Consider the following 18,039-nt stretch of genomic DNA (forward strand, 5'->3'; position numbering starts at 1 on the left):
ACTGAAAGCCAGCATGGGATAAGCATGAGCCTTGGGCACTGGTTGTAGAGATCTTGTCTTTAGAAAAATGCCCTAGTATTGCCTGAGCCACCCCTGAATAACAAGTCCTGCAGCTGTTGGTGGTATTTATTTGCTCAGTACACCTTCAATTAAGAACACAAGAACCTACTGAATCAGGCCAATGGCCCATCTAGTCTAACATCCTACCTGAACATTTGTCTGTGAGAAGCTGGCAAGTAGGATTTAAGCACAAGAACAGCACAATCTTTTCTTGTTGCTTTCAGAAACTGGTAGTCAGAAGCATTGCTTCCTCCGACTGTGAAGGCAGGGAAAAGCCATCGTGGCTAGTAGCCATTAATGGTCCTTTCCGTGAAGAAGAGTTTTTGATAACTCTAAAACTTGCACACTTTGGCATGATAGAGGTGATTTCAGCTTCTTTCAGGGCCACCTTTTTATTTAATGACGCTTTTTTAAGACAAGGTCAAGTAATGTCCAGATAAACACAAGGGAAGAAGAGAGGAGAGAGGCTGCTCATTGGCTTTCTAATGCTGTCACAGGCAGCGAGGACTCTAAACCGGGATCTCCGAGACCGGATATCCGCTTCCACTCACTCTCTCTCTCTCTCTCTCTCTCTCTCTCTCTCTCCCCACCGCCATGTCAGGGAAGAGACGTCCAATAGGAATGAGCAAATCCGAGAAGCGCGGCTTGATGGTCCATGTAAATCGAATCACAACGCGGGCCAACGGCGAACGAGATCCTGCCTCACGTCACAAAGAGCAGGTCGCCAGGCGATGACGAAGTGCGGAAGCGCAGTGGGAAGGAAGCGGCGCTCCATCCTTCGAACCGCCCTTTATGGTTGTGGCGCTTCGGCCCCGCCCCTTCGTCCGCGTCCGCCCGAGGGGGCGGGGCCCGCTGTCGGCATGGTGACCGCGTCAGGGCCCGAGGCAGCCCGAGGCCCAGGCGCCGCCGCCGCCGCCTCGGGGGAAGCCGCGGGGCCGGTAAGGAGCCGCCAGGAGGAATGAGTGGCGGTGGGGCAAAAGAGCCCACAGGCCTGCCGGTGGCGGCTCAGCCCTGGGGTCTCCCCCGCCCGGGCGGGCCCGGGAAGCCTCGAAGGTGCCCCGCCGACCCCTCTCCCGCCCCCGGTGACTCTCTCGTCCCTGCGGAAGGGGGCCGTCGAGGACCCTCCTCCTCGCAGGGTGAACCCGAGGCCGCTTTAGTGCTGTCCTACACGCCGAGTCAGTGTGTGGATGTGAACCGGTCAGACCCCAAAGCAACCCCGGCCAGCCTGGCGCCTCGGAGCCCAGAACCGCAGCCAGAACCACTAGAGGTCCTCCCAGGCCCAAACACCTGGAGGGCGGCGCCAGGCTAGCTAAGGCTGCCAAAGATGCGGTCGCTGGTACCCTGCAGGTGTAGCTGGGAACAGCTCCCACCCACTCCTGGCTTACCTGCCGCCTGCTGGTATTTGTCGAGCAACATTTAGAGGGCTACAGAAGGTCCCCTGCTCCTCCTCTCCTCAAGATCCGATTTCCCAGAGCTGCTCTCTGTGGCACACTGCGATTCCCCTTTTCCAGACATGCAGGTCACTTGCGACAACCTCCTCTCCTGGAGGCTGTCTTCCCCTATCTGGTGCCCTACAGACTGTTTTATGACTTCCATAATCCCTGACCATTGACCATACTGGTTGGGGCTGATGGGAGTTGTCATCCAATACATTTTGGAGGGTGGCCAGTTGGGGAAGACTGCCTTAATGCCTTCCTTCTCTCCACCCCCACCCCCCAGGCCTTTGCAAGGAGAGCAAGTTGTGCTGAAATTGGAAGCGCAGAGTTGGCTACAGAAATAATATTTTAATTCTTTGGTTGTATTCTTTTGGTTTAGTTACTATCATTTACTTTTGTTTAAGATGAATATGTGATCCTGACAGGCTAGAAATATAGTAAATAAACAATGAATGATATACTAGTACAGTAGTGCTCAATCCATGCTTAATGTTGCTAAGGCCAGCACAAGTTTGTGCCACTCCCTGCCACACTTTGCTGTAGAGTCTGGCTGTCCAACCTCTCCAAGCTGCCTTTTCCCTGGCCCCTTCTTGTTCAGTGTCTCTGGATGTCCCAGTCTTCAGGCAGGGCACATCCTCTGTTTTTGGCTGCTAAACTGCATAATCCAAGCCTCTCCAGTAATTTGTGGGATATGTGCTCTGCTGGTAAACTGAATCAACTTCAAGTAAAATGTGGATTTAGAAATGCTTCAGTTTTAGAATCTGGAGAGTTACTGCCAGTCAGAGCGGGTATTAATATGAAAGTGGACCTGCCATTCTGAGGCATTTTGGCTGGAAGTTTTAGAGGGAGGATGTCCTAGGTGGCTGACGAGGCTAGGAAGAAACCCACAAAGATGGTGCTACCATTTTAAAATTTACCTATACCCCACATTCAGGAACATCCCTGGGCAGCTTACAAATAATTAACATTCCAGTAAAACAAAAGCATTAAAATACCACAATACAAAGGAGCATTATAAAGAAGACAAGTTTGCTTTGGATTATCAGTAGCTAGTAAGAAATGTCAGAGTGGCAGGATCTGCTGACAACCCTTCTTCCCTGTGCTCTTTTGCAAGAGTGCCTGAGAGAATGAAGATCAATACAGACGAAAGCAGTGAGTCTGAGAATGAAACTGATGAAGACGAAGATGAGGATGATGAAGGGGGCCTTTCAGATGAGTCTGCCAATGAATGCCTTAAGAGGCTGGATGCAGAAAACAAGGACAAGCAGCGAACCCAGGGCCAAGGGCACAAAGGCACTAAGCCACCAGGGCAGAAGAGTGACCAGCCGGTTGTCTCCCTGATCGATTTGGAGGAGCAACTGGCAGAAGAATGTGAGCTGGAAGAGGCAAGGAGGAGGAAGAAGAAGAAACACAGGTGGGCCACTTCTGGGTTTCCCCCTTGGACCCCCTTGTGAATCTCTTCGGGGCAAGCTATGCAGTTTCCATTCGCACTTAGGAGTGCAGACACCGCCGCTGTTGGAATCCCTGTTCTCTACTTTGGCCCCCCAAGTCATTGTGTTCTGTGCCCCAAGGCCACAGGGGTCAAGGCCTGGTGGGTTGGCCCCATGTTTCCATAGGCATTTCCCCTCCCAGCAGCCACTGCTTGTCAGCTCAAAGGTTTGCTCTCCCCAGCCGCTGAGCCACTGTTCCATCTCAATTCCAGGCTGCTGTCCATCAACCTCGCCAGCTGCAAATATGAGAGTGGTAAGTTAGGGTTGCTTCTTGGTGGCTTTCTCCTGTACCCTGAGAGCATCATCACATGGGCCCTGGTTATTGCTTGGTCTCCTGGATTGGCTTTATGCCACTCACAGGGGAAGGAACCAACAGCAGTCAGGGTGACTCCAGGCAGCTTCTGAATTGGTTGGGCTAGGGGACCCGTAAGGTACCTGCATTAGGATAGAAGTTCCCAGGGTCACTTTCATTTTGGAGGGTTGCTTTCCCACCCCCCTTGCCAGAGGGGTGACTCCTGCTGCTCAGATGGTTGCTGCCCTCCCACTGCCACCGGCAAGATTCAGAGGGGTTCCAGTGCCTCTTGGATCTCTTTCTTTTGCTGCAGTTAGGCGTGCTGCTCGACGCTGTGGTTTGAAAGAAGTGGGGGAGGACGAGGAGTGGACCGTTTGCTGGACTGACTGTTCAGTCTCCCTGGAGCGTGTCATGGAAATGAAGAGGTTTCAGGTAGCTGGAGCAGAGCCAGAGGGGAGGGAGCTGTGGCTGGCAGGCAGGTTGGAGTCAGAAAGGGAGGTAGCTAGTCTCTGACATGTCATAGCACTTTTGATCTCTTATGCTGCCTCAGGCAGTTCTGGGACTTGAGTGGCTTGTGCCCCTCTGCTGGGGAAAGCCCCTAGTGTCAATCAACACATGTGTCCATGGGCATAGCCAGGATGTTCGTTAGTGGGAGCAGAACTTCAGTTGGTGATTGATTTTTATTGATTTGGGGGGGGCAGCTGCCCATGCATCTGTCCAATTAAGCCCTGGCTCTTCCATGGCTTTGCCACTGCCAGGAGGGCATGCCTGTGTGCACTCCACTGCCTTGCTCTGATCCAAATAATCACAAGGAGAGGGTGGTGGGCAAGGTCTGGCTGCAACCCCTCCTAGACAGACACTGCTTAGCCACAAATTAGACTACCAATGGCAAACCATTGTTAGACTGGCTCCCTTTACTTGGAACCTTTGCTTGGTGCAGAATACAGCAGCTAGATTGTTGACATTTATGTTGTGAACTGCTCTGATATTTTCAGATGGAAGGTGGCATATAGATTTAATAAATAAATAAAAATAAGCCAACCACTTGCAAAATATCCTGCCATCTGCATCTGCTGCACTGGTTCCTGTGTATTTCTGAGTTCAGTTCAAGTTGTTGGTTTTTATGATTGGTTGTACTCAGTTTTAATATGGAAGCTTTCTAGGGAATCCTACAAGAAAATTCCCCAGGCAGCTTCTACATTAAAATGGATATTGGAAGGTGGCATTAAAAAATACCCTAAATAAACAGCAACACTACTTTCCAGAGATGCTGAGTGATTCTCTTCCCCTATCCCTGCTCTATTTTTAGAAAATCAACCACTTCCCAGGCATGGCGGAGATCTGCCGCAAAGACCTGCTTGCCCGCAACCTCAACCGCATGCTTAAGCTCTTTCCCAAGGAGTACAGCATCTTCCCACGCACCTGGTGCCTGCCAGCTGAGTGAGTGAGGGGACTCTGATCCAAGTGGTGATGCTGGGGGAAGGGCAAGCAGTGGGCCACTGTTGGGGAGGGGCTTCTATCACTTAGTCATCCTATGCCAGTTCTGGAGCACACACACGCACCCTCATTCAGATGAACAATTCCTGCCACTGTCTTGAGAGAGGGCACCCTTTGTGGAATCTCCCATATGCCAGCTTCTGTGTTGTCCCTTTATAGCTATGGCGACTTCCAAGCCTATGGGCGCATGAGAAAGAACAGGACTTACATCTGCAAGCCAGATAGCGGCTGCCAAGGACGGGGCATCTTCATCACACGCAATCCCAAGGAGATCAAGCACGGCGAGCACATGATCTGCCAGCAGTATATTGCCAAGGTGGGCCTGGTGGACACCAAGAGAGAATGGCCTCCCTTTGCCTAAATGCACAGCTCCTGCCCTCTTAGCCTAGCTGGCCTCACCTGGGGATATTTGGTGCAAGACTCCTGAGCTTACTGGCTGTCTGCCCCTGACCGCCAATCACAGACCCACCCCTCTCTCTGCAGCCCTTCCTCATTGATGGCTTCAAGTTTGACATGCGCATCTATGTCCTGGTCACCTCCTGTGACCCACTGAAGATCTTTGTCTATGAGGAGGGGCTGGCCCGCTTTGCCACCATGAGGTACATCGAGCCCAGCAGCAGCAACCTGGTAAAGAAGGGATGTTTCCCAGGAACTGGCATTTGCTTTGTAGAATAATAAGCTATTGTAGTGCCTGATGTGATTTCTGGGAGCTCTCCAAGAGGGGGTGGATGGATGTGGTGTCCCTGTGGCACTTTGCAAGTGAAAGATCAACCCAGATCCATTCAATGGAGTCTTGCTTGAGAGATGCTGTCAGGAAAATGAACTGCCCTCCTTGCATCCCATGACAGGCAGCACTGAGGCATGGGGGCAAGAGGGTTCTGGCACTGCTCAGGCAGGACTGATGAATGCTGTTGGTCCAGGGAACCTAGGCAGGAGGGGGAACGGGCCTCCAGGTGCGGACAGTAAACCCTTCCACTGTCTCTCTTGCAGGAAGACATATGTATGCACCTGACGAACTACGCCATCAACAAGCATAACGAGAACTTTGTGCGCGATGACAATACAGGCAGCAAGAGGTATTTTCCTTGCCAAGCCCCCTGCAGGAGCAGAGCTGGGCCTTCTGCTTGAGGGAAGCTGCCTTCTGCTAAAGTGAATGCTTAGATGGGCAGAGGCAGCTGGAAGCAATGCAAGCTGGAAGGACAGTGCAGGGTGGGGGACAATGCACGGGTTCAGGTTTCCTCTTAGCCAGAAACTTATCCAAGACCACTCAGGCCATCAGTATTATGGAGGAGGGGTAGAGGGGACACATTTCATATGGAGAAGATCCCATGTTCAATTTCTGGTAGCATCTCCAACTAAAAAACATGGCTGAAGGTGGGAAGGGTCTTAGTGCTTGTTTGGAAATATGCCCTGCTGAAAGGGGATTGTCCTGGTTGTCCTGCTGAGCCCCTTTCTTTGTGGATGTGGGGATCAGGGTTTGGGGTTTGGCCATCCTCAGGAGCAGAGTCTGGCCTTGACATCCCTGCAGCCCATTTTCATCCCCATAGGAAGCTGTCCACGCTGAACAGCTGGATGCGGGAGCACAGCTATGACACAGCCGAGCTGTGGCGGGACATTGAGGACATCATCATCAAGACCCTCATTGCTGCCCACCCAGTGCTGAAGCACAATTACCGCACCTGCTTCCCCAACCACATATCGGGCTGCGCTTGCTTCGAGATCCTGGGCTTCGACATCCTCCTGGACAGGAAGCTCAAGCCTTGGCTCCTGGAGGTACGTGGGGTGCTGTTGTCCTTCTGAAGCAGAATTCCCAATGGGAGCATGCACTGCTTCTCTGCAGCAAGACCCTTCCATCTCTGCAATTCTATGATTTTGAACACTCTTTTGTTCTTGATCCCAACGAAGTCTGGGAAGAGTCTCAGCCTCTTCCTTGATAGTCCCTTTTCCCTGATTCAGCTAGTCTCCATCACTCAGTGGTAGATGGTAGATGCAAGCAGGTCCCAGGTTCAGTCCAAGTAGGGTTGAGAGAGAGACTCCTGCCTGAAACTGCCTGGGAGAGCTGCTGCCAGTCAGTGTAGACAGTATTGAGTTAGATGGACGAAGGGTCTGACTCGGTATAAGGCAGCTTCCTTTGTTCCTATGTCTACTCTTTTGTATCTTTAACGAAGCAGGAAAGATGTCTACAAATACCTTGGAAGTCAGAGGTGAGGTGGGGTGGGTATCTTCAGACAATAGTAACACAAACAGGCACATGAGACTGAGTCGGGATGCTTCCAGATCTGATTTAAAATTGTCAGTCCTGATTGGCTGTAAATATCAAACTTCTCCCCACACCCTCCAAGGTATGCCAGCCTGTCGTTCATTCCCAGTCCAACCACTTCAGGCTCCTGGGGAACATTTTCCATCTCCCTGAAGCACCCACTGTAATCCTGACTGCTGCAGTGCCTTGCTACCCCCTACCTGACTAGCTGCAACTGTATACAAAAAACTGCAAACTATTTCTTGGAAAAAACTAAGCATCAGAATAGATGCCTCTATCCTAGACGGAGTGGAGGTCCTGAAGTCTCATGGGTCAAACCAGATCCCAGAGTGGCCATCTTGTAAGGAAGCTGCATGTAAAACCCAGGCCCTTCCCCATTGCTCTTTCCCCTCCAGGTCAACCACTCCCCCAGCTTCACCACTGACTCCCGCCTGGACCGTGAAGTGAAGGATGCCCTGCTCTGCGATGCCATCAATCTTATCAACCTGCGTGCTTGTGACAAGAAGAAGGTGCTAGAAGAGGACAAGCGGCGGGTGAAGGAGCGCCTCCTCCAAGCCCACCAGCCGCCCCGAGAAGCCAGGTAACCCTGGGAGGGGCCCAGCCTGACTGTGGCTGTACTAAGTGCCTCCCTTGCCCTGGCCATGCTGCCTCCTTCTCCCCCAGAAACAGCTTTTCCTGGCTTTGCCTTCAGAGATGCCCAACACCCAGTCCCTGCAGCCTTGTCAGGTTGCACGTTAGCCTCCAACCACCACGAGGGAGGGGAGAAAATGGAGCAAGGAGCCAATCAGATGGGTTTGCCTTTATTTCTATGGTCCTGTAATGGGCCATGTGGCAGTGCAGGAGTCCTGGATCCTGGCATGTGGGTCATTGGTTGCCTTGGCAGAAGCTGTGCAACACCCCATGCAGACAAAGTGGGGGAGCAGGGGGAAGAGAGGGAGGAAAGTGGCTTGGGTACCAGTGACAGGGGAGGCCAAGGGGTACTCAGAGGACAGCAGTGCCCATTAGTCTCTCCCTCCCCGGCAGAACCTAGGATTTCTCTGCTGCCAGGGCCCCAGCCTGAACTCTCTCAATCTGCAGGCGGGAGCAGTTGGAGAGCAGTCAGGCTGCCTGGTTGGCCCAGGCCGAGAAGTACGAGAGCAGCCACCTGGGTGGCTACCGAAAGATCTTCCCATCGCGGGGCACAGAGAAGTACAACCCCTTCTTCAAGCACAGTGGATCCCTCTTCCAAGAGACTGTGGCCTCCAAGGCCAGGGAAGAGTGTGCCAGGTAGGGCAAGGGGAAGTCATTCCTCACAGGGCAGGCTGAGCCAGGCCTAGTCCTTGCATGTACACACACATGGACATGCAAAAGGATGACACACCCACATACAGTGTCTTGTGTCTTCTGTCAGGCAACAGCTGGAGGAGATTCGCCAGAAGCAGGAGCAGAGGGAAAGCACAGCTGCGAAGAAGAAGAGGGACGTGAAGGAGAACTTGCAGGGGGAGTCCGCAGGGGAGAAGGGGAAGGGCAAGCCAGCTCTAACTCGCATAGCCTACAGCCACAGCAAGACCTGGAACCCAAAGGTACCTCATGGGGGAGTGAGGAGCAGCTCTTGAGTCCCTCCCTCTTCTAACACCAGGGAGGAGGAAGGACTTTCTTTTTTTTTATATATATATAGATTTTTATTGGTTTTTCAACACATATTAAAGGACAATACAAAACAATACATGAACAAACAAACATATAAACACGTATAATTTCTTAACCTTTTTTTCTTTAAACCTTCTTTCAGCGACTTCCCCATACCTCCCTTTTCTGCATCCCTGTTTTAAATCTTTCCAGCAACCCCTAATTTCAATTTCTTATAGCACTTTCTTTATATCCTTTTTCTCATATCCAATTGTTTGTCCCTGCAATTCTATTTTGCCTTACCCATGACATTTTAACACTCGTTAATTTTGCAACAGTTCTTAAGGTAAACTTTAAATTTCTTCCAATCTTCTTCCACCGTCTCTTTCCCTTGGTCGCGGATTCTGCCCGTCATCTCAGCCAGTCCCATGTAGTCTATCACCTTTGTCTGCCATTCTTCCAGCGTGGGTAGTTCTTGTGTCTTCCAGTACTTTGCTAAAAGAACTCTTGCTGCTGTTGTAGCATACATAAAAAACGTCCTATCTTTCTTTGACACCAATTGGCCCACCATGCCCAGGAGAAAGGCCTCTGGTTTCTTCACAAATGTGCATTTAAGCACCTTTTTCATTTCATTATAAATCATTTCCCAGAAGACCTTAATCCTAGGGCACGTCCACCAAAGGTGGTAAAAGGTACCTTCAGTTTCCTTACATTTCCAACATTTGTTATTGGGCGTATGATAAATTTTTGCCAGCTTGACTGGGGTCATGTACCACCTATATATCATTTTCATAATGTTCTCTCTTAAGGCATTACATGCCGTGAACTTTATACCGGTAGTCCATAACTGTTCCCAGTCAGCAAACATAATATCATGTCCAATGTCTTGTGCCCATTTAATCATAGCTGATTTAACCGTCTCATCCTGTGTATTCCATTTCAACAGCAAGTTATACATTCTTGACAAATTCTTAGTACTGGGTTCCAAAAGCTCTGTTTCTAATTTCGACCTCTCCACCTGAAAGCCAATTTTCCTGTCCTGTTTAAAAACTTCATTTATCTGGTAGTAATGAAGCCAGTCTCTTACTTTAAACTTCAATTTCTCATAACTCTGCAATTTCAATTTTCCCTCCTCATACTCTGTAATTTCCCAATATTTTGGCCATTTAGATTCCATATTTAATTTTTTCACTTCCTTAGCTTCCATTGGTGACAACCACCTGGGAGTTTTATTTTCCAACAAATCTTTATACCGAATCCAAACATTGTATAAAGCTTTCCTGACAATATGGTTTTTGAAACCTTGGTGGATGGAGGAAGGACTTTCAAGGCCAGCTGCTGCACCTAGAGATGGAACTATTCTACTTTAGGAGCCTGGTGAATGTTTCTTTTTTTTAAACTTGCATGGTTTAAATCTTCTGCCTGCCCCAGGGAGAAGTGAGAGATCCCATAGTCCCACCCCAGCCTCCCTGCTCCTTTCCATAGCTATTGCCCTCATATATTCAGCCATAAATGCAAGCGGCCTCTTTTTGCTGGAACTGAGTTTGCAGTTCTGAGGGAACCAGTGGCTTTCCACATGCAGTGCAATTGCAGAAGGGTCATTTTTTGCCTTTGGGCAACCTGAAGCTTGAAAGAGCCTGAGTCCCGCCAGACCTGGCGATAAGGGTGGGCCTTGTGCTTTGTCTGGCATGGCTGCAGAGAAGCTGGCCAGAGGGCTCTGTTAGATACAAGCTGCAGGGCAAAACAAGATCTGGGGGCTAAAGCTGGAACACAGCGTCCTCAGCCGAATTAGATCTGGTTTTGCTTCTTATGTGGAGGAGCAGGTGTGTTGTTTGTTTTCTGTAAGCTGCTTGGTGAGCTGTTGAGGATCTAAATATCTAAAATGAGCCCAGCTCCTCTTCTCAAGTCTGACCCAGGCTGCCTTTTTCCCTAGATATCCTCCATACCATATGACAGCATGACCCCCCAGGCCATTGTGGAGGAAGAGGAAGTGGAGAGGGTCAAAGCCCTCCTACGGAGGGAGAACCTCATCCGAGGGCTGGGCATCGTCGACCAGCTGACACGCCTGCTCCGCAACACGGAACCCAAGCCTGTGGAGGTCCAGAGGCCACACATTAACATCTCAGAAAGCCAGGTATGCAGGTGCTGTTTCCAGATCCCAAAACGCACACTGGGTGGAAAGTCTTGGAGGAGATCTCTCTCCAGCAAAGGAGGAGGGTTGGAACAAACATTGTTCCCTGGCTCTGGAGGGAGCTGGGTTCCTGCTCCTGCCTTGCAATTAGCCTGCCTTGCTCTCTGGCTTTGTTCTCTGCCTGCAAAGCAGAAATCCTTCTGACTAGTCTCAAAGGGCCAACTGTTGTGCCATACCAAGGCTACGGAAATGTTAAATGGCTGGTTTGGGGGAACATGACCAATGGGGAGTGGATGCCTGCCATTACCTTTGGATGTGCTATGTGGGTCTTTGTAAAGAAGCGGTCAGTGTGGGAGGGGGACACCTCAAAACCTGACAGCAGCCACAGGTGACTCCTGTAGGGTCCCCTTTCCAAGCCTCACCCTGCTGCTTTTTTCTTCCAGCCTCACTTTCTCCAGGATATGTTTAATAACCGAGAGCCACAGAATCTGATGACCCTCGTCCCCCTCTCCCTCCTAGGGGGCTCCGTCCAGGAGCTGGGCCAGCAGATCATGCAGCAGCAGCCCACAGCCCGTGTCCAACTACTGGGAAACCAAGGCTTCATCCCAACCATTTTGGGTGCCCTGTCGGGCTTGGGCTCGTCTTCCCATGAGTCCTATTCCACACACTTCAAGCCGCAGCTCCACATCCAGCCGCCCAAGAACATGAGCTGGTTGGGTGCAGCCATGGTGGGCGAGCCGGGTTCTCTGGCCCGGATGCTGAAGGCAGGAGGGCGCCGGTTTGGCAGCGCCAAGAACAAGCTGGAAGTCGGTGAGTATTGTGGGTGAGAGCCTTGTGGTCCTCTGGTGCTGCCCCAGTTGCTCCACGACCACTGCCAGCAGCAGCAGGAGGGTTGAGACACCAGGAAATGTAACCTTTCCCTGTCTGCGTGCTCAGGAACCCCAAGACTCAGGAACAGGGGCAACATGAGGGCCACGGCCTGCAGTGGAGACAGGGCAAGCAAGTATCTTGGCAGGTGTGTCCAGCAGTGGTGCCAAGGGGCAGCCAGACCACTGAGGAGCAGGGAGCACAGGCGGTCTTCTTCAGCACCACCACCTCCTCCTCCCTCCCCCAGCATATTGCTTGCCCTACAGGCATGGAGCCCGGCCAGCCATCCTTCTCTCCTCCTCCTCTTTCAGGCAGCTCTGCAAGCAAGCGGCCCCTGTACATGAGCTCCGGTTCCCTGAACTGCCTGTCGCACGGTGGCAAAGCTACCAGCCACATGTACAGCAGCTTTCCCTTCCCCTCTGCGGCAGCTCCGCTAAACCGCACTGATCTGCACGGACTGGCCATCAATTCTGCGTCTGCTCCGCTCATCCGACGCACCAGCCCACACCGCTCCAGCAACATGGCCACTCTGCATCTCAACCAGCCCAGGTAGCCTCCTCATCCTAGGTCCGCTCAGGCGGCAGCAGGATGGACCCTGCTAAGAAGGTCCTCCAGCCAAACTTCCTCATGATCTCCTTGTCTTTCTCATCCCCCAGGAAAGGCACTTGACTTGACCTCTTGGCGGAACAGCAATCCAGGAGCCAGAAGAGCTGGGGGACTTTGCTGCTGCGGCCTGTGCCAAGAGGGGCAGTAGAGGAGGGGAAGCCCCTGCCCTGTGGAGGCAGTGGCAGCAGCAGCAGTGGCCTGGTGCCATGGCCCTGGGCACAACACATCCACCCCAGCCAGGCAGTTGTCCAGGAGCCCCTTGCCAACCTACTCCTCCATGCCAAAGTCATTTCCCCCTTTCCCCACTCCAAAGCAGCAGCAACAAATTCTAATAACAGTATTAGACATCTTTGGTCGTGCCCCCACTTCCTCCATGCCAACTCCCCTGCCACCAATGCCAGTTAGCCTGCCAAAGGCCAGGTCCCAATCCTGAAGAGCACTATGGGCTGGGAACGGAGTTTCTTTTGTAACCGACTTTGTATTAAAGTTTTATACGGTTATACAATCTGGGGTCTCTCTCTCTCCTTTGACTCACAAAGCACAGCATCTTGTTCTCCCAGCAGCTACCCTCTTTGCTGGGAGCAGGAACAGGGACTTCCTTACTCCCCCCCCCAAAAAAAGTTTTTATCCCTTTCTCATAGCACTAGAGCTTGCAGACATCCAATGAAGCTGAATGTTGGAAGATAAAAGGATGTCCAGCACACAGTGCAGAGTTAAAACTATGGAACTCCCTCCCGCAGGAAGCACTGATTGCCACTGAATTTGATGGCTTTAAAAGAGGATTAGACAAATTCATGGAGGAGAGTACTATCGATGGCTACTAGCCACAGTGCCTATGCTCTGCAGCCATAGTTGGAGGCAGCAGTGCTTCTGAATACCAACTGCTGAAACCACAGGAGGGGCGAGGGCTCTTGAGCTCAGATCCAGCTTGCAGGTTTACCATGAAGGCATCTGTTTTGCCACTGTGGGAACAGGATGGTGGGTAGATCCAGCAAGCTCTTCAAAGAGGCAGAGGAATACAAAGAGTTTGATTGTTCTTTGCCCGTCATCATACTTGAATTTCAGTGAAAGGGATGCAAAGGAGGCCATGGGTGTAGGCAGCGGAGTAGCTGCCCCCTAAATCAAGTGAATAAATCAATATACTTAACTAACTGACCAATTGTATTGCAGATAGTTCGGTTCTGCACCCCCCCCCAATAAATCCTGGCTGTGCCCATGGATTTACTGCTATTTACTGCTAGGCAAACTGTGGCAGACCCTACCCCACCCAGGGCTGGCCTCCTGGGTGGGGTGGAAAGCATAAGCCTCCACACGGTTTACAGGGGGGAAACGGGATGGACCTTATTTTAGGAGTAGAGTATCCAGTTTGCATGCAGCAAGTCCTAGGTATATTCAGTGAAAGACTCTCCTGAAGAGCCGCTGCCAGTCTGTGTAGACAATACGGAGCTACATGGATTCTGCATCAGGCCATTACCTCCGAGGCGCGCTTTTCCTACTGAAACTCAGATGGGCTAAGCTCGGCCTCCGCGGCGCCCGTTCCGGATTGCGCCCTCCTTCCGGAAGAGCCCGCCCCGCCCCCACGTGCTCCTGGGCGGCGCGGCCTCGCCAGTCTCTTTCATCTGAGCGACGATGGCCAGGTCTGGGCGCTTGGTGGGTCTACGGCTGGTGGCTGCTCGGCTGGCGGCGAGAGAGGCAGAAGGCAAACTGCCCGAGGAGCAGCCGGAGGTGGAGCAGGAGGTGGAGAGGTAGGGCCCGATCCCTCGGCAGCTACCCTGCCTGGCCCAGGAGCTCCCCTGCCCGAGACGCTCATCTCTCCCCCCCCCCCCAACAGGTTGCTGAAGCGCCAGGAGAAGGCGATCCGCCTGCGAAAAATGCAGAGGTTGATGGAACCGCGCGGGCCCCCTGAGCGCACCTTGACCCGCCAGGCCATGGAGCAGATCCGGTAAGAGCGGAAGCAAGGGAGGTCGACCGCGGGGAAGGTGGCGGCGGCGGCGGAGGAGGAAGGGGAACCCCGACGGCAGCTCGCAACGAGCCGCGCCTCTCTCTCAGCCCCAACCGGGGCGCGGGCGACGCTTCTCCAACGCGCCCCTGCAACTTCTCTTTCTCCTTTTTGCGCCAGGTACCTGAGCCAGGAGCTGCCGGAGGAGTGGCCCGTCTCCCGCCTGGCGCGGAGCTTCCAGGTGGAACCCGGGGTCGTCCTTCGAGTCCTCCGGAGCCGCTTCTCCCCTTCACCGGAGCGGAGAGCAAAGCAGGACGCCAAGGCCGCCGCAGCTGTGGCCTCGACCCCCGAAAGCAGCGCCCGCCCCAGGATCATCGTGGCCACCGAGGCCGCCGGCCGTCTACTGCCCGCCCCCGACGCTGCGACGGCGCACTCCCGGCCAGTCGCCCGCAGGGCGCCACGTGCGGGCCCCTCTGCGCCGGAGAAGCAGCAACAAAAGCAGCAGCAGGAGGAGGAAGAAGACGAGGAGGAGGAAGGTCGGGGTTGGCGGGGGCCGAGCCCGGCGGAGCTGGAAGCCATGGTGGCTGAGGGCACCTGGGAGTCCCAGCTGAAAGTCGTGCAGAAGGGCCGAGAGTTCTTCGACAGCGATGGGAACTTCCTCTACAGGCTTCCCCAAACCCAGCAGGCTTGAGCATCTGGCAGTGCTGGAAGGCAGGCTGGCCTCTTTTTGCGTATCAAGGGCAGTACCTTGTCTGGATTGTCCCTGTAGCTAAAATGGCCACACCCAGCCCCTAAGAAAAGGGGGGGTCCTGTTGTGGTGGAAAGTGTTGTGGGGCCCCTCCTCACTAGAGTCAAAAGCTGGCCCTTCAGGGGACTTCCTGCTCAGATTCTGCTCCCAGGCAGCTAGGAGAACTCTGCTTCCTGCAGTACAAGGGACCATCCTTACCTAGACTTTTTCTTTGCTGTCTGCTCAGAGCAGAATCATCAAGCATTGAGAGGCGGACACCAGGCTTATATAAAGGGTCCCGCTGAGTTTCGCCTTTACAAAGTGCTGTGATGCAGGTGGTTAGAATTTCCCTTGGACACATGCAGATGAGAGACTCAGAAAGAGCCATGTGGCCCTGCAGGGACTCAGCGGTAGTGACTGCAGCAACAGCAGCAAGGTCTCCCAGGCCTATGAAAGCAAGTGCATGATGATAAGCCTCTATGCCTTTCTGAAAGCATTTTGGAAGGGATTAATAGCTTGGGATTCTTAAAGTTCCTCAGATGCCTGTTACCCCTTCTTGAGAGGAAGCCCCAGCCACCTGCTATGAAAAGCAGGTTGGGGAAGCTCACTCTTTTAGTGTAGAAGTTAGTAGGTTGTTGTTTGTTTTTTTTGCAGGCGCCAGAGAAGTAATTCTTAGCAAACTGCCCAGCTAACCTGGGCACTCAGCCCCTCCTAACCTGCTGCCCTCCTCGTGTTCAGGACTGTAATTCCCATTGGCCCCAGCCAGCACAGCTGATGGAGCTATAGTCCAAAATATCTGGAGGGTACCAGGCTGGGCTAGCAAGACCCTGCTTGAATGTCTGTCTCGTGGCTGGTGCCTGAAAGGGTAGCCCATAGGCCCAGGGCTTGGAAGTGCCTTGCCTGCCCTCTCCCTCCAATTACTTGGAGCTGGGTGAAAGCTGTGCTCTTGCCTTGAGGCCTCATTTGGGTGCCAGAACGCTCCTGCCCTGCTCCTTGGTGACAGTTTGGCCCTTCAGATCATGAAAATAATGTTGCCTGGGCAGGATTGGTGGCAGGAGACAGCACAAGGAAAATGATTTTTATGGATAAAATTCTTCTCAGCCTAATAGGAGGGATCCATATTCTGTTCTCCTACCCATATCTGTCATGTCAAACAAGCCCAAACCAATTCATCCTGAGCATGAGGGATTCCTATGTGAGGAATATGAAGTGTCTGCTGTCAGAGGGAAATGACTTTGTGATCCTCTTATCAATGATTTGGGATGATCAATAAAAGTGCAAGATCTGTAGGGTAAGAGGAGTGAAGATGTGAGTGTGCTCTACCCTTAAAAACCTCAATTTTCTCTTTTTATTTTTATTTTTTATTTTTAACAGAATGTAAAAGATTGTGCTACAGGCAGAGGGGTCTCCCGTTTGCCGGCTTGGTGGAATACTCTTATGGGTTTCTAAAGCTGAGGTTTCAGAGTTCCCATTCTAATCAATAGGAGGTGAAGCCAAGCTGGGGGGTGCTCCACTTCATGTGTCTGGTGAATGGGAAGCGCATGATGGTCTTTGCTTCCCTCTGCCCTCAGAGCAGAGAAGAAGATGAGTGAGGCTGAAAAACACAGGAAAAGAAAGGAAGCATACTGAGCAAAGTTCACCTTTGTGGAATTGGCATTGCTCTTAGGAGGACTTCATGGGACTGGAAAAAAATGGGATACCAATATGCTACATAAAAAGTCTTTACTACTCCTGTGGCATGGAAGTGGAAGCAGGAAAATAAATTTACACTTTCCAAGTTCATGAGTGAATTATAAGCAATAAAGATATGAGACAGTCTCAGCTCAAAGGTTTTTTTCTGTTATCCTAGCGTTTCTTACAGCCTCTTCTACCCTCAAATCCTTATTTAAGTAATAAAATACGGTACTTAAATATTTCGAGTTAATGCTTCTGTTTTATTCTACAAATGTGCAGTTAACTGCATTCTTATATAAAGCAGCAAGAAGGGGTTTTTTCCCTTTAATTGGGTGGGGGTTGAGGCTTTATTGTAAGGAACGTGGGTGGCACTGGTCTAAACCAGAGTCTAGGGGTAAGCTCCCGTTGCTCGGTCCCTGGTCCTGCCAACCTAGCAGTCTGAAAGCACGTCAAAGTGCAAGTAGATAAATAGGTACCGTTCTGGCGGGAAGGTAAACGGCGTTTCCGTGCACTGCTCTGGTTCACCAGAAGCGGCTTAGTGTGCTGGCCACGACCTGAAAGCTGTCTGCGGACAAACGCCGGCTCCTCGGCCAGTAAAGCGAGATGAGCGTCGCAACCCCAGAGTCGTCTGCGACTGGACTTCACAGTCAGGGGTCCCTTTACCTTTACCTCTGAGGCTTTATTGCAGTCGATCTGTGAAACGGCTCTGCCCTTTTATTTATTTTAGTGAACTACTGCTGCAGAACCTCCAGGTACCCTCATTTCTTTCAAGATGGGAAGGGCCAACACTCGGTAGCAGAACAGCAGCGGTTGCTTTGCATGCAGTCTCCTGTATCTCTAAAGGGGAAATACATTTTGCCAGATATCTGGAAAAGTGGCTGCCTGTTGGAGATGCTACCTGCTAGATGAACCTAGTCTTGTCACAGGTAGGTAGCCGTGTTGGTCTGCCGTAGTCAAAACAAAAAATTCTTCCAGTAGTTAGTTATTGGTATGAACTTTCATGTACATGGAATTTTTTTATTTTGTTTCCACTAGTCTTGTCAGTATCAGTCAGCCTTATGTCCATCTGTTGAATAGCATGACCCAAACATACCGTACTACCAGGGCTAGAGTTGCATACATTGCCCTGTTTCTGTGATGCCTTTGTTCGTTTTACACTTTGTAGAGAACAAAAGGAACAGTGTGGCTGCAGGCTGAGTCAATAAAAGACCTATTACTGTAGGTAGCCAAGACAGAGATTTGGGGAAGACTGCCCTTTGGGGTCCAGGCCTTTTGCAGGGCATTCAGAACACCCTCAGCTGAAAGGGAATGTGGAGCAGCGGTTATGGTCCACCACAGCATTTTAAAGCCACATTTAACAACCTTGAGACTCCAAGTATACATGATGGTGATTGTGTTTTTAATGGAAATTCTGGTTTAATGTAGGTTGTGTACTTGATAGCAACACGGAGA

General features: G+C 51.7%; 2 protein-coding genes and 1 long non-coding RNA gene across 4 annotated transcripts; 2 read left to right on the top strand and 1 right to left on the bottom strand.

The window, feature by feature from the left end:
• The first annotated feature begins 811 nt into the window (after nt 1-811).
• TTLL13 (tubulin tyrosine ligase like 13) lies at nt 812-12,752 on the top strand. Of its 2 annotated transcripts, XR_014541349.1 has the most exons (17): nt 815-998; nt 2,611-2,910; nt 3,199-3,239; nt 3,592-3,710; nt 4,588-4,718; nt 4,935-5,091; nt 5,259-5,402; nt 5,766-5,851; nt 6,323-6,548; nt 7,431-7,615; nt 8,113-8,301; nt 8,426-8,597; nt 10,577-10,777; nt 11,218-11,584; nt 11,711-11,789; nt 11,953-12,190; nt 12,298-12,752. XR_014541349.1 is itself a non-coding variant. In XM_083584592.1 (16 exons), exons 2-16 carry the CDS (start codon nt 2,624-2,626, stop codon nt 12,308-12,310), a joined length of 2,556 nt encoding a protein of 851 aa, XP_083440718.1. In that variant the 5' UTR covers nt 812-998; nt 2,611-2,623; the 3' UTR covers nt 12,311-12,752. The 2 variants fall into 2 exon arrangements, 1 of the variants encoding a protein (XP_083440718.1); XM_083584592.1 differs by lacking the exon at nt 11,711-11,789 and having other exon boundaries at nt 812-998.
• LOC310748742 lies at nt 12,706-13,798 on the bottom strand. Its single transcript, XR_014541350.1, has 2 exons — nt 13,722-13,798; nt 12,706-13,363 (listed from the first exon to the last, which is right to left on the bottom strand). It is a non-coding gene; the product is annotated as an uncharacterized lncRNA (long non-coding RNA).
• On the top strand, nt 13,357-16,830 carry NGRN (neugrin, neurite outgrowth associated). Its single transcript, XM_083584593.1, has 3 exons — nt 13,357-13,992; nt 14,079-14,189; nt 14,367-16,830. The coding sequence occupies exons 1-3, from the start codon at nt 13,877-13,879 to the stop codon at nt 14,875-14,877; spliced, it is 738 nt and encodes a 245-aa protein (XP_083440719.1). The 5' UTR covers nt 13,357-13,876; the 3' UTR covers nt 14,878-16,830.
• The last annotated feature ends 1,209 nt before the right edge of the window (nt 16,831-18,039 follow it).

This window comes from Podarcis filfolensis (genome assembly GCF_964270895.1).
Source record: "Podarcis filfolensis genome assembly, chromosome: 14".
NCBI lineage: Eukaryota > Metazoa > Chordata > Lepidosauria > Squamata > Lacertidae > Podarcis > Podarcis filfolensis.